Source organism: Pteronotus mesoamericanus, unplaced genomic scaffold, assembly GCF_021234165.1.
Source record: "Pteronotus mesoamericanus isolate MK-2021 breed Mesoamerican mustached bat unplaced genomic scaffold, CSHL_Meso_final contig_221, whole genome shotgun sequence".
NCBI classification, from domain to species: Eukaryota; Metazoa; Chordata; class Mammalia; order Chiroptera; family Mormoopidae; genus Pteronotus; species Pteronotus mesoamericanus.
This window is the reverse complement of record NW_026555092.1, coordinates 15515330-15536585: the sequence shown is the minus strand read 5'-3', so window position 1 is coordinate 15536585 and position 21256 is coordinate 15515330. Positions and strand designations below refer to the sequence as shown.

The 21256-nt window shown below is 40.8% G+C and overlaps 2 protein-coding genes across 2 annotated transcripts in view; both read right to left on the bottom strand.

The window, feature by feature from the left end:
• Window positions 1-2925: 2925 nt before the first annotated feature.
• On the bottom strand, window positions 2926-12777 carry ZFP69B (ZFP69 zinc finger protein B). The gene is given in 8 exon segments (XM_054571581.1): window positions 2926-3248; window positions 3251-3352; window positions 3355-3607; window positions 3609-4105; window positions 8005-8106; window positions 8365-8491; window positions 9989-10074; window positions 12640-12777. Coding segments are annotated over 8 exon segments (1593 nt in total). The 5' UTR covers window positions 12767-12777; the 3' UTR covers window positions 2926-2949.
• A 5675-nt stretch (window positions 12778-18452) lies between these two features.
• The window catches only part of SMAP2 (small ArfGAP2), a 41301-nt gene continuing 38497 nt past the window's right edge, over window positions 18453-21256 (bottom strand). Inside the window, exon 10 of the mRNA XM_054572044.1 lies at window positions 18453-19877. Coding sequence (XP_054428019.1) covers window positions 19752-19877 — 126 coding nt within the window. The 3' untranslated portion in view covers window positions 18453-19751. The remainder of the gene's footprint in view (window positions 19878-21256) is intronic.

The window sequence follows — 21256 nt, the reverse complement described above, 5'->3', positions numbered from 1 at the left end:
TTTCAGCCTCTCGTCTTCCATGGTGCCCAGCATCTCCATGGCTTCAGCCTTTCCAGGGACCTCGTCTTGTCCATGTTCTTTTCTACAGGCTCTGCTAAATCAGTAGCCACTTTTCTGTTTTCTCACTACCAAAAACGAGCTGACATCTCCCGTCTGCTGCTGTATTCTCCCCAACTGCTGGGATAAACTTTTATCCTTCCCTAGTTTCTTATAAACTCATGCTTACAAAACAAAGATAAACTCTTGTCATTAGTCAGCCATATTTAACTGCATTTTTAGCAAATTAACTTAAAATACCCTTCTATCTTAAAAGTGTTATAATTCATAGTTCTTAAGAGGCCTAAAAATTCTACCCATTTGTAAAGCAATAAATAAATAAAATTTTAAAAGGAAACAAAAAGATCTCACCTATAAAATCTAGGTATAGGGATCACCTTTCTCTATGGTAATTATGGATACATAATTCAATTCAAATTAAAACAATTCATTAAATATTGAGTCCCAACTGTGTGCCAGGCATTGTTGCAGGCACTTAGAGCGGGGACCAGATCCATACACTCATGGAGCTTAAATACTAATAGGGGGAAACAATAGTAAATAAGCATAATAAATATATAAAATATCTAGTATTTGAAGTTTAGGGGTAAAGAATTATGTAGCATGGTCTGGATAGTGTTCAGTGAAAAGGCAACATTTGAGCAAGGATGAGAAGGTAAGAGTGTAGGATATCTGAAGGAACAGCCAGTGCCAAGGCCCGATGTCAGGAACAAGGTTCCTGAGTTCATGATGTCAGTGTCATGAGTTCATGAGGTAGGTCTGGGCTGGAGACGTGAATCTGGCAGCTAAATAGAAATGGTATCTTACGCCATTAAGACTATATGCGATCACTGAGGCAGGGACTATCATCAGAGAAAAGTGATAGTCATGCCTCTCACTAAAAGGAGCAATCAGAGAAACTTAAATTCTTAGGAAATCTAAGACCATAGAAATATGGTAGAACATATGTAAGGAACAGTATGTATCCCCTCTCTCCTTTGGCCCACATAAGGACTTAAGAATCAGAGGCCAGTTTTTTAAAAAATTAAATGTGGTATTCTGGATTTGCAGCTTTACTTTATAAGTTCACAGTTACAATGCTCAGGCAATTGAATTGTTCTGCCATCTAAGAGTCAGTAGTTGAACTTGACCTAATTCCAATTATGTTTGGGAGGATACAGTATCTATTAAGTGTAGTAAAGTACTATGAGTCAATTCCTCCTTTTCCTCTCTCATACTTCCTTGCCTCAATATGGCCCCTGAAATCGCCTTCTCCCTGGTACTTTTTGGTGAGTCCCTAGATGTGTTGTTCTGAGGGCTATCCCAAAGTCCCTCCCAATCAACAGAATGCACATTTTCAAATCTAATACTGTATATTTATCAAAGGGAAAGTTAAAAAGAATTAAAATGGCAGCCACCAATTTCAATATATCTATCTTCAAAAAATCATTAATATGCATTAAGGAATAATGGCCTAATCTTTTTAGGTGTAATAATGGCATTTCAGTTATGTTTTAGAGATACATCCCTAACTAAGTACTTATGAACAAAAAAAGCAGCATCAACCCTGGCCAGTTAGCTCAGTTGGTTAGCATGTCACCCCAATACACCAAGGTTGTGAGTTTGATCCCTTGTCAGGGAACAAACAAGAGTGAACCAGTGAATTTGTAAATAAGTAGAGCAACAAATGGATATGTCTCTCTCTCCCTTCCTCTCTTTTCCTAAAAATAATTTTAAAAAATCATTATTGATTGAAGTCTGTGTAAATATCTCCATAAATAATTCCTAGGCTTACACAACAGCATTACAAATGTGATTTAAAAAAAAAAAAAGTTCTTGCAACAAAATACCAAAGGAATTTGATAAGGAGATAGGAGTTAGGGCACAAATACATATACTAATTTGACATTATATGAGCTTCTTGCCATTAGTAGCCATTTACATACTCTATATATAAGGCAGCAAACTATAGTCCTTGGGCTAAATGCATCCCAACACCTGTTTTTTAAATTTACCGGAACATTCAGTTATGTGAGTTCTCAGGTAGGAACAATCTTGACCCTCAGGGACATCTAACAATGTCTGGAGACCTTTTTGGTTGTCACTATGGTGGGGGACTATTGGCAACTGGTACTGGCATCTTGTAGTCAGAGAAACTGCTAAACATACACAACATAAAGGATAGCTGCCCATAGCAAAGTATCTGGCCCAGAATAGTAGTGCCAAGATTGGGATACCTGATTTATGTATTGTCTTTGGATGCTTTTGCACTAAAATAGCAGAGTTGAGTAATTTTGACAGAGGTCTTATGGCCTACAACACATATTTACTATCTGGTCCATTAGAGAAAAAGTTTATAAGAAAGCATTAAAAATATATAAATATCACATGTATAGTATGTTACCTATCAATTTTAGAAAGTATCCTTTAACATTATTTCTTCTAGAAGTGATCCAACCAATATTTTTACATATACCTCTTCTAGCCAAATAAGGTGCTACAGTAAAAAGGTTATATTACATTTTGTTCTGATTCAATAAAGGGTATTTAAAACAGTGATTCTCAAAAGCCACTACACAGATCACTGACCTGCCATGATGAAATTTTCATTGACTCATAGCAGGAGAAAAATAAAGACAAATTTGGAAGGTTTTCATAAAGCTGACTTAATTCAATGTAAAGGTCTATTCTTTATGATTATATCCTTCCTATATTTTAAAATATTAAAATGCCCTTTCTTTTCTGAAACAATGCTGATAATAGGTGTTTTCATTTAATATGACAAAAAACTAATAGTTGTAACATTGGATCAAACCAGTAAGAAATTATTGGTTTTTGAAATCCAAAAGTCAAAAAACCACTAATTTAGAGGCTCTTGCTCCAGTGTGAGGATTCTTTGACGTTGAACTTATTTCATGTATCATTGCTGAAGGTATTTCTTAAATGTGTTTTACAATGTCTAATAAGTGATGAACTACAGCTGAAGGCTTTCCCTCATTCACTGCAATTGTAAGGTTTTTCTCCAGTATGAATTCTTCGATGTTTAGCAAAGGATGAACCATGCCTAAAGGCTTTCCCACAGTGATTGCATTCATAAGGTTTCACTCCAGTGTGTACTCTCTGATGAATGGAAAGATGTATTCTTTGGCTAAAGGCTTTCCCACATTCCTTACATTTATATGGTCTTTCCCCAGTATGAGTTCTCTGGTTTTAGTCAGGTATGTACTATGGCTGAAAGTTTTACTACATACATTACAAATATAGGGTTTCTTACCACTGTGAATAATCTCATGTTGCCTCAGGTGTCTCATCTGGAAAAATTCTTTCCACAGTCTTTACATGTAAAAGGTTTCTCTCTCACATGAGTTCTCAGATGCTGGATCAGCCCACTGTTCTGGCTGAATGCTTTCTCACACACCCTACATTCATAGGGCTTCTCCCTACTATGGACTCGAACATGTTGAGTAAGAGATGACAGATGTCTGAAGATTTTCCCACATTCCTTACATTCATATGGTTTCTCACCAGTATGGATTCTCTGATGTGGAATAAGGGATGAACTTTGGCTAAAAGGCTTTCCCACAGTCTTTACATCTGAAAGGTTTCTCTCTGGTATGAAATCTCATGTGTTCTGTAAGGTGAATGAGCTGTTTGAAGATTTTTTCATAAATATTACATTCAAAGGTTTTTATTCTTGTATAACTCCTTGAATGATTAATCAAGTCTAAATTGTATATACTTTTCTTCCAAGATATGTCATATTTATGGTATCTTTTTCTTGGAGAACCTCCTGGAATATGTTTTGAGCTCACATTAATACTTTTTTCAACTCTGTTAGATTCTTGGTCAATCTCCTGAGTGAGCGTTTTCCTGTGGATCAAGGGGATTTCCCCCTTGCCCATTCCTTGGTTTTTCTGGTGGCTCTCTAACTTACTACACTTGGAAACTCTTCTAAATGTGGAATACAGGGTACTTCCTCTTGTGGACCTTTACATCCTCAGGAAATGGTGTAATTCTTCCCACAAAACATCATTATTTAAGGTTAGTTCTTTGGTTTCTGTTTTACTCTCTAAAGACTTTCTCTAAGTCTGAAAGAAACCCAAAAATACAAATGACCCATATTCACTGCATTTTAAAAAATAAATGGCTATGCTGAGAACAGGAAGGAATAACAATAACATATACCAGGAACAGAAAGCCTGAACTGTCTTCAGTGGTGATCCTGACATCTAGAAAGCTAATATGAAAGGAAATGAGGAAGTGATCAAAGGAAGCTTTTAAAAGTATGTAAGGTGACTTTAAGAAATTGGGAGAGCCCTGACTGTGTGGCTCAGCTGCTTGGGCATTGTCCTTGTAGAGTGAAAGGTTGCCAGTTCAATTCCTGATCAAGGCACATGCCTGGGTTGTGGGCCTAGTCCCTGGCTGGGGCACATAGGAGAGGTAACTGATCTATGTTTCTCTCACACATTGATGTTTCTCTATTTCTCTTTCTCCCTCCCTTCCCCTCTTTATAAACAAATCTTAAAAGAAATTGGGAGAGTTCATTCATGTGAATTGCAAGAGGAAATGGAGTAAGAAGAAAGCATTGTTGTAAGGGCAATTATCAAGAGATAAAATTAAAGGAGACAGTGTTCTAAAGCCATATCATCTTAAGCTCATATTTCTATGACAAAATTTTCTTTATTGAAAATTGTAAGCATTTGTCTCATACTTTTTACACATTAATTTAAAACATTCAATATATAGGAATGAATTCACTAAAAATGGATAGCCTCTCTCAATCTTATCCCCATTCCCTCTAGCTTCTTAGGATTTTGGAACACATCTGTTCAGCATTTCCCAACAATACATGTATGCAAATGTTTGCATTTATACATATATGGTCATAATTATACATTTGCACAAAAATAAGGATCATGGTATACATATAGTTCTGTATCTGTTTTGTCTTGTTTTTAAAGTCACCTGTCTCTTATGGGCCCCCTTTCATGTCTGTACATTCAGATTTATTTCATTTTTTTAATTGCATTGCATTCCACTTTATACACATACCATAATTTGACTTTTCCCTACTGAAAAAAAGTAGGGTGTGTCCAACTTTTTACTTTCTCATTAGATATACACTTGTGTACAATCCCATTAGTATGTCATAGAATGTACTACAGAGGAATTACTGGGGCATGAGTATGTGTGCTCTCAGTGAATGTGGGTGCCTCTCCATGCAAACTCATTGGATTTTTATCGATCTTCATAATTTTTGCCTATGTAAGAGGTAGAAAATGATCTTCATTTGTCCAAAATATTAACTAAAAATCTTAAAGGATAGAGAATATATATTCTATCTATACATGATACACATTTTTGGATGAAGTAGTTTCTCTGATTTTTACTCTCTTTCTATTCCTATCCATCCATTCTGGACGCTGTCATCCTAAAACACCAATTTCTTGTTCAGAGCAGATTAATATTCCCTAGGATTTCTTTTTTATTATTATTACTTTTTTAAAGGATTTTATTTATTTACTTTTTAGAGAGAGAGAGGAAGGGAGGAAGAAGAGAAGTAGAGAAACATCAATGTGCAAGAGATACATCCATTAGTTGCCTCTTGCATACTCCCAACCAGGGACCTGGCCCGCAACCCAGGCATGTGGCCTAACTGGAATCAAGCCAGACTCTTCAGTTTACAGGCCGGCATGCAAATCTACTAAGCCACACCAGCCAGGGAAGGATTTCTAACCCCACTTTAATAATAACACATACAAAGCACTCAGTAATAGCTGGATAAATTTTGGAGTGAACTTAAAAAGCAAGCTGAGATGTTTAGATTACTTACTACAGGAAACTGCAAATCACTTAACTTTCTTTTTAAGATAAAAACAAGATAAATGTCTTGTTTTAAGTGGTCAAATCTAGCAGTAATATTCAAAATGACTCAGAGAAAGAGAGTAAGACAACAAATACAACTAGAAATCATAGTAATTGGCATGAGATATATTTGGTTTAGCATTGCCTCAAGAGAGACGAAGAGAAGTGGGGCTAACAGGCAATATCAAAGAAGAAACTATGGGGACTAAAGAAAAACAGAATAAAAGCATGATACATTCTTGCTGATATCAGGAGACAGAAAGAAGTCAGGATGAGAAACTTGTTTTGGAGTGAAGATGGCTTCTATTTTTGGACATACTGGGTTTGAAATGACAATAGTGTATCTATACAAAGATGTCCTAAATACCAGGAATATATGCAAATAGAATTCATAAGGAAATATAAGACCAAGATGAAAATATGGAGAATATCAATATCAAAGGGATAGTTGAAACCAGCAGAGTACATTGTGGAAGTTTGTGAAGAAATAGAATTGCCATGTGAGAAACAGAGGCTCCTTGGGGATTGTGGCAGAGACTGTTGGCTTTTTACTGAAATCTGTTCTTTCTTTCTTTTTTTTTTTTAAACATACCACTACACTGTATTTCCCAGTCTTCCTTGATGTGATTGAGTGAAGTGACAAAGATCTCCTCATTAAATGAATGAGAGTGAAAGTGATTAGGACTGCTATAGGCTGGCCCATAAAAAACTCCCGAATGAGCCTATTCTTCTGCTGGCCAAATCTAGATGATGAGGAGGCTATAGGGGATTGTAGAGCCACCATGTGGAAGAAATCTTAGTTCCAGGCTTGCCAGGTGGAGTAGAATTCTCCATTGAACTAAATAAACAGTTCCCCCAGACTGGTTTATAAGCAAGAAATTCCTATTCTATTTGGGCCAAATTTTGAGGTCAATTTTCTGTAGTAGTTTAGCCTATCCTAATGAAGGTGGAAAGGTACATCTATATTAAAAAGGGTATTGATGAGAAGCACTGAAAAAGCAGAGAGACAGAGGAAACAAAAATTATTAAACTAGTTGATGGAAGAAAGGATATCAAGAAATTGGGGAGGTCTATATAACCTAATGTTGCTGTGTAGAATAAAGCTGTAAGAATACAAACTGTGGAGTCAGAATGATTACATTTTGAATACTGACTCTACAGGCAGTAGCTAAGTGACCCTGTAGAAATTTCTTAACCTATGAGTCTTCTTTTCCTCATTTGTAAGATGAGGCTAAAGTGGGCACAGGGCTCACAGAGGCCAGCTTGGTAAACAGCTGTCATTATTACTGTTCTTAGAAGTTGAAGAAGACTACGGTAAGCCACTGGATTTTGCAAAAAGAAATTCTATGGTGATTTCTCAAGGAGTAATAAATTATCTAAAATGAAAAGTTAAATTACACAAGTTAAAAAAAGAATCAGAATTGAAGCTATGATCACACAATAAGACTTGGGAACAATTTTAAATGGAATCATGAGAGAGAGAGAGAGAAATCCACAATAAAATGACATGAGAAGGCAGTGAAGGAAATTTCCATGGATATCTGAATGTGCAGGAGAGAAAAGAAAAAAAAAACCAACAGACTATGATCAGGGCGTGGTGTGGAGTGCTGGAGACAGCAAGGAAATCGTGAAAGTCAGGTATCATGAAAATCATGAAAGAGGAGAAATGGAGAAGGCTGACCCTGCCAAGAAAGGCATCTCTTCCTCTGACTCCAGAGGAACTAATGAGAATAGGCAAATGCAGGAAAGGGGGCTAACAGTGGCAATCATGTTTCTTTTTAAAAATTTTTTTAGGTTTTATTTATTTATTTTTAGAGAGTGGGGTGGGAGGGAGAAAAAGAGGGAGAGGAACATCAATGTATGGCTGCCTTTCACACACCCCCTACTGGGGACCTGGCCTGCAAGCCAGGCATGTTCCCCAACTGGGAATCGAACCAGCAACCCTTTGGTTTGCTGGCCAGCACTCAGTCCCCTGAGTCACACCAGCCGGGGCACAACGGGGTTTCTTGGGGGTTCCACCCAAATGATCTTAGCTTTTCCCCACAGCCTGAGAAGCCTGTGAGCAGAGCTCTGGCAGACGGGACAAAGGCCCCATCACCTTGCTCTTACCTGAACTTGGACCTCCTGAAATCTCTCTCTCAATAATCCATGGTTCTTTTCCTTTCTCCAATTGGGAAATCACAATAGGTTTGGAAAGCTGTCCTGCTCATGGAGAAGAAAAAAAACTATGTACTTAGGTCAAAAATCCATCCCAGGAATTTAGAGAGAGTTCTGTGGTAGTCAGGCCTTCTGAAGGGTAGAGTAGAAAGGCCAGGACAAAAATAACACAGCAATCCTGACTCAGTATTTGGAAAAAACTAGAAACCTCTAAGAGGCCCTGAAGCCCAAGTATAGCACTTAACTTACAAATAAAGATTTACTTCCAACAGGCGGGTTCTAGTGACAAGGGAAGACCATCCTCACCCACGGAGACCAGGTTCCCATAGTTCTCCAGCATCACCTCCCGGTACAGGTTCCGGTGAGCAGGGCCCAGCTGCCCCTTCTCCTGCTGGGTGAAGTCCACAGATATGTCCTTGAAGGTTAACAGTTCCTAGAACATCAAATATGTTTCTTTTCAGCCTGAGTCCAGGGAGTTGCTCTGACCTCTGCTAATGCTAAGATTCTAGTCAAGTCTTCCTGGACACCAGTTGTTTGACTCTCTGCTGGAGGTTACAAAACAATGCTGAGAACATGTAAGTTGTCTTCTGCATGTTACAATTTGGCATAAGTCAAAATACTCATGAAATATTAAAGAAGACCACAGGATATTGTGTTGTAATTTAGATTAAGGACAGCAAAGATCAGGAATATATGAGAAAGGGGAGAGTTCAAAGAGGCTAAGGCCACAAGAGAAAGACAGGGACCGCTGTTGGGCTAAAAGAACTGTGAAAATGAGAACATTTCAGCATGGGTAAAATACCCTTAGCTGGGTATTTCTGTTAACAATAAAAATGTGTTAAAATAGCATGTTTTGGGGGTGGGGCAGGAATTCCTCCTAGTAAAGAACTCTGTAGTATGAAATACAAGACCCTGTTATGTATGATCTACACAAATTAAATAACCATTTGGTACTTATTTTTAAAAAGAAATTCCCAAATGCAAAGAGAACCCAGAAGCCAGAAAACTGAGCTAATAACAAATTTCTTAAGTATCTAGACGATTTTAATGCTTTCCATGTAGCTGCACGTCTGGAATGCATGCAGGGCTGTTGGGCTGACACTGAGGACGGTCAAAGGTATGGGGTCGAACCCCCTGCACCATGTGATTTTGGGAGTTAAGAGCGCCCCACTTTAAAACACTTCTGTTCTCTAATAATATCCCCTTTAAACTGGTTTTCTCTCATTACTCTATATTTTCTTGTATTTCTCTATGCTTCCGGGGTTTGGTAGCATAAAGCTTTGTCAGTGCCGTTGGTTTTCTGATGAGCTCATTTATGAGACAGGGACACTGTTGAGCTGCTCTTAGAAGTTTTCCTTCCTTTTCTGCTCAGCCTGTTCAGTTTGTGCCCTCCAGGGCCTGCCAGTACTCATTCCTCTTTTCAGCTGCAGCTGCAATTCAGCTTCTGGATGGGACCAAAAAGCCTCCCTTAAAGACCTTCATCAGTAAAGTGTGTACATCTCCAAGAATATCAGAACCTAGTTCTGTTCATTTTTAAATGCTGCTTAAAATGTTTTACAATGTTTTTCTTTCCCCTAGATGTCATCCCTGAGGTTTAAGGGCAAAAACTGCATTACATACTTACACACACACACACACACACACACACACACACACACACACACACCCACACACACCCCACCCCCACCCCCACCCACAGCACGATTTTTAAATGTGTTGCTAACTGACGACTGGTTTGCTACAGAACAAGAGGGTTCCTGAGGAAGGTTACTACTGGTGGGGAAATTACCTGTGAAATCAGCGGATGCAGCCTGGTTTCGAACAGGCTGAGAACATCCAAGCCAGGAAGGCGAATCAAAGAAAATCAAAGTCTAGGGTTCTTAAAATATGAAAAAAAATTTCAAGAAAGTGACAGGGAATCCCAGCCCACCTGGGATTCTGCTGTCCAGTCCCCAGAGGTCCCTTCATCCTTTGAATGTTCTCCCTGGGTCTCATCAGCACCCTGAGGTAGCAGAGCTGGGGGGGGGGTGGTAAGAGCCATAAGGTTTGCATCTCCCCAAACCCCCCAAACAGAAAAGCTGCCTGCAGACCTGCTGAACATGGCTCCTCTCTCAATACAGGCACAAAGAGGGACATTTCGAATGACTCGAGCACAGACTGGAGCCTTCTGCATGAGGAGGACCTGCGGTGCTTTGTTTTGGGGATTAACATTTCCCAATGTCAATGCTGGTCCAAAAACACAGATCTACAAGGAGAGTCCTCTGTTCAGAAGTCCCCAAAGGTTTCCCACTGAAGAAGAGAAAATTCAAACACTGCACCACAGACTGCGAGATCGTCCACAACCAGCCCAAAGCTGCTTCTCCAAATATTATCTCCCTCTAAACACCATCCTTCATCCACTGGGCACAGCCACACACCATCTGGTTCACCAGTCGTTGAATACACCTGGAAAGCACCCACCTCAGTACCTTCCCCCAAGTCCTATTAGAGGTATCCTTCGGGACCAGTTCAAGTGATGTTTTCTTACACACTCTGCATGAGAAAAAAGCATCCTCTCCCAATACTCCCCAAAGGCTTTGTTTTTATCTCTACTCTGGTATCTATCTCAGTCTACCTATCATACTTATTTTTGTAATAATCTTCTTCCATTGAGCACTATGGTGTGTATGTGGATAGAAACTGTATCTGGTTCATCCCCAGCCCCCATCTCCTCCCGTGTTAAGTATAACACCCTGCTGTTGCTAGAATTCAAGAAACACTGACTGAATTTGAAGTATTAAAAATATGAACTAGGCTCCCACTGGCGTGGCTCATTTGGTTGGGTGTTGTCCCATGAACCAAAAGGTCACAGGTTCAATTCCGGGTTGGGGCACATGTCTGGGTTGCAAGTTTGGTCTCCTGGGGTGCGTATGGAATGCAGCCAATTGATGTTTCTCAACCTCTTTCTCCCTTCCTCCTTACTCTCTAAAAATTGAAAATAAAATTTAAAAAATATGAACTAGTAATGAAGGCACATGAATTATTGTCCTTATTCCCCCCCAACTTTTTATCATAAATATTGAACACCCATTTATCCACCACCTACCTTCACCTTCAACAACTGTTAACATTTGCCATATTGGCTTCACCTATATTTTTTCTGGACCATTTCAAAGTAATAGACGCCATGATACTTCATCCCCAAATCCTTCAAGTAAAAACCTTCCCCTGCATAACCACAATAACATTTATCACACCTGACCAAGTTAACAATAAGTCCATAGTATCATCTGAATATTCAATCCATATTCAGATTTCCTCAACTGTCTCCACACTCTTTTTCATTCTGGATTTTTTCCAAACCAGAAGCCAGTCAAGTTTTGCACATTCAGAGTGGTTGTTATTTATAGTCTCTATTACTCTAGAATAGCATTTCCTCCTTCTCCTTGACACTAGCTTTTTTAGAGACCAGAAAAGTCTGACTATATTTTTATTTCTCTATCCCCTGTATTTTATTTAATCAAAAAGTTCAGCCCTTAAGCTTAATTTAGGATCAGGTTAAACATTTTTGACAGCACTACTTCATAGGTGTACCATGTGCTTTATATTGCATTACCCAGAAGGCACAAAATGCTAGGTCATCTCATCATTGGGACACTTGCTTAAGATCCGATTACCAGACATTGGAAAAGCAGCTACGTTCCGTGGCATTTAGCAAATAATCTGTGTGTGGGGAGGGTGAAACTTTGAAACCATGTAAATATCCTGTTCCCCATCAACCTTTCAATTATTCCATTTACAGTAAAATATTCTATTATTCTATCTACATTTATTATTGGCAGGTTTTTACTGTATAGAGCTTTCTCTCAACAACTGGAAATCATCTAAAAAAGCAAGGTAAATGTATCCTTCATTTCCATAAGAATCTATTTTCAAAGTAAATAATCAGTGTATTAATTACTACAATGTTGGCAAACGAAGTTTTCCCCCTTCTGTTTTAAATGTCATCATGAATTTGTGGGATTTTATTTGTTCAAGGTGTTAACAATTGATTTGGCCACTTAAACTGTCCCACATTTGTCCAGTGGGAGCCCCCTTCACCTGGCTCTTGCATCCATCCAAGAACTAACTGCCCATTAGTCTTTGAGCTCTTCCTTGCTCTCTAGCATGAGATGCTCCAGGCTTACCTAATACTCTCCCTGCTGCCTTCTACTTCTGATCTAGCCACCAACGACCTGGCCAGGTCTCTCATTTGATTCACATTTCCTTGCTGTGAAATAAGGAAAATCAAGCAAATCCACCCTGCCTCACATGCCTATGGAGAAGACAAAAAGAAATAACATACAACCATGACACTGTAATCTTGGTTTTAGGTTGAAGTAACCACCAGTACTCAGGAAAATCCCAGGCCAGGAGCTATAATCAAGAACTCCAGAGACCTTTTATTCAACTGCCATTCCAAGAGAGGCTTCCGCTTGGGTGTCTTATCTTCTTTCTCACACTAGAAGGAAGATACACTAGAGGGAGACTAGAGGTCTGTATATACATCTCACACTAGGGGATGTTGCTTTTCCTTCCTCCCACCCATCAGTCTATTCTCACCTTCTTCACAAATTTTAGTCTCATCCTCCCAGGGAGGCGCCCCCTCCTCGGCCTTGCTTGGATGGTGCAGCTTCACCCAGGTGCTGGCCTCGGTGGGCGGGGTCATCAGAAGCTTCTGCAGCATCATGACTTCCACACTCCCTTCTGGGGGAATCTCTTGCCTCAGCCCGCAAGGCACAGTCCCGACTGGGTTTGTCCATTTTTGAGGCGGACACTGCCAGAAACTCTAAAAGAAGTCTTCACAGTTGCGTATGGGTGTCCTCCCTCTCAGGAACTCAGGGAACATATGGTACCAAAATCCAGAGTCTGGGCCTTTTAATATCAAGGCTTTCAAGGAACACCTCCTATCTTGAGCTCCTTCTGTCTCCTCAGTAGGTAGCTGGAGGCTCCAAGTATTTATCCTAAGCAGTCACCTCTGTACTCCCCTGGTGATGCTGGACAGCAAACATTAGAGTCAGCAAAAAGATCTCAGAGGCTCGGTCACAAGGTCAGAATTCTAGCACTTGCACGAATCCCTGGACAAGTTTTTACAAAAGATGCACAGAGGCCCTGGATATACACGGCCCACGTGGTCCAAAACACTGTGAGGCTGTCAAGAAGCATTAAAAAAAAAAAGGGGGGGGGAAACTCAATTGTTTTTAAGCAGTATTCTGTTTTAAATAGCCTGAGATTTGGAATCAAAATGGATCTGGGTTGGAATCCCAGCTCCCTCACTTGTCGGCAGTGGCAAATCATGACACCCTCTAAACCCCTGTCCTCCCCTCTAAACGAAGAAGACAAACCTTCCTCTAGGGCTGGACCGGCCCCGCCCCGCCCCGCCCCGCCCCGCCCCGCCCTCTTAGGCTTTAAAGGAGCCCGACTCTCCTCGCCCCGGATTGACCCCGGGCGGGGGATACCGGCGCTTCGCTGCTCGTCCCCTCCCCGGACCCCGGAGAGTGCCCGCTCACCCGTTCACGGGCCGACCCCAAACCCTTGCCCTTCCGCGGCTGGTGCCTGGCCCACGCGAAGACGCTCCCACGCAGCCCGTCCCAGGCCGCTGCGCCTGCGTGGCCGCGGCCTCTCAGCGTGGTTCCCAGGGTCCTCTGGGGCAGCTCCCGTCCTGCGGGCGCCTCCCGGGACGCTCGCTCTCGGTCCACCGCGTTTGGTCCGCAGCATCCCGCATCCCAGCCCAAGGTGAAGCAGAAGGAGCCGGAGCCTGTCCTCTTGTCCGCCCTCACCCAGAGACTACGGAAAAAACCCAGCTCTCCTCCGCCAACAGCCCTGTGAATGTTTCTGTGGGGAGGTTTGAAACCCTTGACAAAAGGGAGAAACAGCTGTAACACTTTTTTTTTTTTTCTTCAAAACAACGTTGGTATTAAAAGACTCCATACCCATACCACCGTCACTTAATAAAAGGTACGCGGAAAGACTGAAAATGGAATGGAATCCAGTGTTTTATTAAGAGAATACCACGATCATGTAGTTTTTTGTTCTAGTATTCAATAAACTCTGTTAATTGCTTTCCTTATATTTCTGAAATTCCAGAAAATACACAAAGGCAAAATAATTATCTTTAATCTCACCAAGCAGAGATAACCATAGCTAACATTTAGTGCACACGCATACCTACACACACCCACACACAGTTAGTTTTTATCATGTATTTTTATGTAATTTTTTGCAAATACTGTAATGTTTTATTGCTGAGTTTTGTCTCAACAAAATAGTAGTACATCATTCCAAATATATATTTCCACTTCAGTAGTTACAAAAATAACAATTTAGAAAACAGCATAAAACTATGTATTTGCTAGCTGTTATGGGTGGAATGTTTGTGTCTCTTCATTTATGCCCCCAAATTCCTATATTGAAACCCTAACCCACACAGTGTAGCTATATTTGGAAAAAGGAAGTAATGAAATGAGATCATAAAGGTGGGGCCCTAATCCCATAGGTTCAGTGTTCCTCTCTGCAGATACACCAGAGGGCTCACTCTCTCTCCGAACGTGCCGGCACTGAGAAAAGGTCATGAAATGGCGAGGATTTAGGAAGAAGGCACTATCTACAATATAAGCCGGAAAGAGAGCCCTCCCCCAAAACTGACCATGCTAGACCTTGACCTGGGACTTCTAGCCTTCAGAATTGTGAGAAAATAAATTTCTGTTGTTTAAGCCACCCCATCTATGATGTTTTGTTATAGCAGCCCAAGGAGACTAATACACCAACATATAGTATGTACAGAGTGAAGCTTCATGCTAAGTGCAATACGTATTTTAACTGATTTAGTCCTCATAACAACCCCTTGAGGTAGTATTATTATTCCCAGTTTGCAGATTAAAAAAACTGGGGTTTGTAGAAGTAACTTGCCCTACATTACGCAACTTGCAAGCGGTGAATCCAGGCAGGCTATGCACTTATCCACTACTCAAAAATATAGCAAAAACATAGCATAAATGTAAAATGTATATTACATATATTAAAATGTTAATGGTAGAGTCTGGGTAGTGGTACATGGATGCTCAATGTAAAATTTGACTTTTCTGAATGCTTAAACATTTTCATAATAAAATATTGGAAAATTAAAGCTAAGAATAAATGAGAACTATGTGGGACATTATAAATAAATAACTGATTTAAATAGAGAGACTAGTGACATATACTATATTCATGGATTGAAATAAAACATCCTAAGTATGTTACTTTCCTCCACTTTAATACTCCCCAATCAAAATTTCAGCTTTTTTTTTTACTATGTTAAATGCTTCTAAAGTGTTCCAGAATGGCCAATAAAAATTTCCAACAATAATGAAGTCAGAATTGGCCTACCAATAAGATATTATCTTGTATTACAGAGGCACAAAAATTAAAAAAAAAAAGTGCCAAAATATACTCATAAATCAGCGAAATGAAATTGAAAGCCCAGAAACAGACTTGAGAACTTAAATATATTATAAAAGTGAGCCCTAGCTGGTGTTGCTCAGTGGATTGAGTGCCAGCCTACGAATCAAAGGGTTGCTGGTTCAATTCCCAGTCAAGGCACATGTCTGGGTTGCAGGCCAGGTCCCCAGCAGGGGGTGTGCAAGAGGTAACCACACATTGATGTTTCTCTCCCTCTCTTTCTCCTTCCCCTTCCCTCTCTCTACAAAAAAAAAAATATATATATATATTTTTTTTAAAGTGACATTTCAAATTAGTGGGGTAATGTGGGATTATTCAGTAAGGGTCATAGGGACAACTAGCTAGCTACTTGAGACCTGAGTAGACACCTTACCAAAAAAAGATACACAGATGACATCTAAATATATGAAAAGGTGTTCAACATTATATATTAGGGAACTGGATATTAAAACAACATGAAATACCACTACATACCTATTAGGATGGCCAAAATCCAAAACACTGACACCACCAAATGCTAGCAAGGATGTGTAGCAGTGGAAACTCTCATTCATTGCTGGTGGGAATGGAAAACAGTACAGGTGCTTTTGCGGACAGTTTGGCAATTTCTTACAAAACTAAACATATTCATACAATCCAGTAATCATGCTCTTTAGTACTTACCCAAATGAATTGGAAATTTATGTCCACACAAACACCTGCACACAAATATTTATAGTAACTTTATTTATAATTGCCAGAACTTGGAAGCAACAAAAATATCATTTGGTAAGTGAATAAATAAACTATGGTACACCCAGACAATGGAATAGCATTCAATTGTAAAAAGAAATGAGCTATCAAGCCATGAAAAGACATGGAGGAAACATAAATGCATATTATTAAGGGGAATAGCCAATCTGAAAAAGCTACATACGGTATAATTCCAACCATATGACATTTTGAAAAAGGCACCACTATGGAGACAGTAAAAAAAGAAAAAAAGAAAAAGAAAAAAAATCTGTGGTTGCTAGGAATTCGGAGTGAGAGATAAATAGGCAGACCACACAGAATTTTTAGGACAGTGAAACTATTCTGTATGACACTATGATGTCATTACACAGTTGTCAAAACCCATAAAATGTACATCAAGAATGAACCCTAAAGTAAATTATGGATTTGTGGTGATGATGATGTGTCAGCGTAGGTTCATCAATTGTAGCAAAGGTACCACTCTGGTGCAAGGTCAGAAGAGGAGGTGATGGGGCTGGGCAGCAAGGGGTACATTTTGTTGCAAACCTAAAACGGCTCGAAAATATAAAGTATATTAATTTTTTAAAAAGTCTTTACCACAAGACTTTTCAGAGCCATTACTATTATATTAAATTCCAGACATATAAGAGGTATAGAACATGCAGTCTCCCCCAAACTCATTTCAGCATTGTTGTGGAACACCTTGAACATCTTACGGACCTCATAAGCAGTTCATGAATTGGGGCTCTAAGCCACTCCATTCTCCTCTATCCCTACTACCACGGCCTTAGTTCAGCTCTTATCCTTTCTCTGGTCCCCTAGATCTGGTCATTTCCTCAAACACATTGTTCTCAGTCGCTGCCTAAAGCTCACATCTGACCATGCCACTCCACTGTCTACAACACTTCAAGCTAAACTTCCTAGGGTATAGGAAGTCCCCCTGTGACCTGGCCCAACCCCACCTCAGTCTTACTTCTCACCACACCCTGATTCACAGGCCTTAGAAACGTCAAACTGCTGTGCTCCCCTGAATGTTCTGTGCTCTGGTAGGGCTATCTTTTCCCATGGTACTCTCTGTCTGGAATACTCTTCTGCCCACCCCAGCCCCACCCACTGGTTAATTACCACTTCTCCTTTAAGTCTGCTGCCTCTATGAGACTGTAAGCTTCTTAAGAGTAGGGACCACGTCAAATTCATCTTTCCTTATCTCTTCTTTCCAAATTCTAAAAGCTGATGGGCCCCAAGGCTCAGTCCTCTTCTCATTGGGCTTTCTTAGGTGACAGCATCCAGTCTCAGGGCTTTACATACCATCAGTACCCCAGTAGCTCCCAAACCAATGCCTCTCGCCAAACAATTTCCAATGCACACATCTACCCTGGTTCTGCGTTTTCCAGGTCCCCACATGACTGGCTGTTTATTCAGGCCTTAGTTCAAATGCAACCTCCTCCTGACTTCTCCATGTCATGGTCTCATGCCCATTTTTCTCCCTTAACCTGCCTTACCTTGTATTATTACTGTTTGAAATAATTTATTTACTTGTCTATTGTTCACTTCTGTTCCTGCAATTCTGAGAGACTGGGGGATTTTGATTCATTGCTTTATTCCAGAGCCTAAAACAGTGTTTGGCACATTGTAAACACTTACTAAACATTTGTTGAATGAATCCATGCCTAACATAGGTCTTCCATGTAATACTTGCTAATGTTTGAGTGCTACACGAACAATACTGTGCTACGTGCACCACAGGAATTGCTTCATTTTACCTTAATTGTTGCCATTAGCCCCATTTCACACTGAGACATGGAATTCAGCAGTTAGCCCAGGTCACAGAGTAAGGAGGGATATGAATATTGGCAGCCCGATCCAGAGTTCACTTTCTTAGCCACTGTGTTTATCCTCTCACATCTGGGGGTATTCAGAAGGTGTGTTCAAAGGGAGGAAGGAAGGAAAGATGGCGGTGGAGGGAGGACAGCGGGTGGTGGCGGAGGGAGGCGGGGTGGGGGGGGGGGAGAGGTAGTGCTTCTGGTTCTGATGTTCTGTGACGCTAGCAGGCGCAGATTTCCAGTTCCCAAGCTCACAACTCTAGACACCGCTGGATAAAGGTCCCCTTTCTTACTGCCTGGGCCTGACCCTGGCCCTGGGTTTCCCTCATAAAGAATTTTTTTTAAATATAAGGAACTGCCCCCAAAAGCAGAAAATGTGGGTGAACTCACCCTCCTCCAAGAGTGACACACAGGACAGCAAGCAGTCCTTCCCTGCAATATTTATTAAGGAATTTACACATACACAGGAGAAAGGCAACCAGGAGTTGTGGTTCCCACAGATGAAATCTTCTAAGCAAAGTTTTCTTGTCTTAATTTTCAAGTAGGGTAAAGAGTGACTGAGAGGAAAGCTGTCCAGGCTCTCTGCCTCATACATCTGGAACAGGTGGGGAAACAGAGCAGCCAGGGATACACAGGTATGAAAGAGTGACTGGCAGGTTGGGAGAGGGGAAAGGAGGGAGAGAGCCAGCAGTAAGATTGCAATTTTTTTAACTGTAAGAAAACCGGGCAACAGTTTCAGGCTGTTGATAAATTATTTCCTCTCTGTTGTAAACCTAAACCTGAAAAAACAAAAACAAGAATACCCAGAGCAGACGGGGAGAGAGTGGAAGGCAGAATACACACACACACACGCACGCACGCACGCACGCACGCAGTACACACATTAAGCTCTGCATTCCCTCTGGTGGGGCTGGTCCTCCAGCTGTGGAGCCGGATCCTACTGCAGGCAAGATGGAGGCAGGGAAAGCGGTGTGTGTTTTTGTGGGACCTTCATAGAGTCTTTGGTGCTAATAAAGGCTGACTGAAGCAGCGAGTCCTGATGCCTCGATCCAGAGAGCAATTCAGGGCTCAGGAGAGTAATAATTTTGCTCATCCTCATAGATGGAGGTTTGTCTCTCCCTAGGGCCAACCTGATCTAAGACCCAAGAAGTATTTAATTTGATTGCAGTACTTTCTTAATTCCCATAAATCATGGAAGCATGATGCTTCCCTCTTTAACCAATAATTTAAACATGTAGAAACAGTTTATTAACACACATGGAAGTACCTATAAACCCTCCCCTCTTTGCCTAAAACGCAACACCTACAGACCCCTCTGACAACCTGAAAGGAGGTTTAACCTTGCGGGAAAGGTACTCAAAGGTGTGCGCATTTCTCCCGCAGTCTTAAGTGCCTTCTGCCAACAATTCCTAAGGTGCTGGTGCAGGAGAGGACTGGGGTGGCTGGGGAGGAAGTCAGGATGGCTAGGGGACATGTACAACATAAGCAACAGAGAGGTCTGTGTGTATGGGAAGTGGCTGGGCTGGGCAGAATGCCAAACCCCAAATGACAGGCTGAGCAATTTCTAAACCGGAGAGAGAGAGAGGTAGGAAAAGGGGATGGGCTGAAAGAGTTGGAGGAAGAGGAGAAAGGGGGAGAGAGAGGGCGGAGGACAGCGGCAGCCACACAGGTGTTTCGTTTTTATTTCCACATCTGAGGGCTGAGAGTCTGACTTGCTGCCTGTCCATTTCCGCTGCTCATCGACTGTCCATAGCTCAGCATGCCATTGGCTCCACAGAAGTTCATCCCAGCCATCTGCTGGGTCATCTGAAAGGGAGAGAGGAGACTTTCAGACCGGGATGCGGGCATGCGGCCAATTAGTGCAAAAGGCAGGGTAGGAGTCCTCCCATCTGTGGGGATGGGGAGGAGGAGACAAAGGAGAACTCTGTTATGGTACATAGCTGCCCTGAACCATAATAGATCATTTCAAGGACACCAGAGCTCGTAAATGAAGGACTTTCAGAAAAGAGATGTTGATAGAGACTAATGCTCAGGGAAGGAAAGAAGGAATCCTGGAGCTAGTCAACATAAAAGCAGCATGAGGAGTTATTCTCTTTCTCCTTTCCAGGCTCTCACCCGAAATAGAAGGGGCCTATTGTTCATTTGCCGTAGCCGACCCTGGGAATATCTAGAAACCCCCACGGCAGCGCTCCTGTCTTCTCTCCAGAGAGTTATTACTGTCCGTGACAGTGCTTGTGCACACTCAAGGGCGAAAGAAAACGGACCATTCAGGATGAACAAAGGAAGGCAAAAAAAAAAAAAAAAAAAGCCCAATGTGTCTTCTGTGCATGAGAAGGGAAGTTGTTGGGAGACAAGAGCCAGTGGAGTAAGGCCTGGGTGGGGACGGGGCCTCTCTCTGGGTTACGCTGAAAGCCTAGCCTCTAGCAGTGAACAGAAGAAACAATTTATCAAAGCAAAAGGCCTTGAATTTCCTAAGCCTAGTACATTTTCTCCAGAAGTTTTTTCTTTAGGAGGTCTATTTTTCTTCCACTAAGTTTTAAAGAAAATTTCAAGCTTACAGAAAACTTGAAAGAAATAGTACAATGAAACCCATTAAGAAATCCCTTTCTTAAATTCACCAATTATTAGCATTTCGCCATATTTTCTGATATATATGTATAAACTTTAAAAATTTCAATGTGTATTGAAAATTGCAGACATGCGACATTTCACCCCTTAAGTCAGGATGCATTTCATAAGAAATAACACTTCCCCAGAACCACAATACAATGAACATGCTCCAGAAATTTAAGGTTAATACAATATTCTAATATACATTTCATTTTCCTATCTCTTTAGTCTCTTTTAGTCTAGAACATTTCCCCTGTCATATTTCTCTTTTTTTTTCCCTTGCCATTGTTCTAAGAATCCAGCCACTTACTTAACAGAAAATCCCTCAATTTGGATTTTATATCATGTTTTCTTATGACTGGATCCATTTTTGGCAAGAGTTCTATGTAGATGATATTGTGTGCTTCTTAAGTCTTAGTACAAGATACCAAATAGCACATGATATTAATTTGTCCTATTGTTGGTAATTTTATGTTTGCTCACTTGGCTAAGGTAGTAGCTATCATTGTTTTTGCATTGTTATTAATACATAATCTGAAGCATATTTCTTTGAGAATATGTGAATATCCTATTTT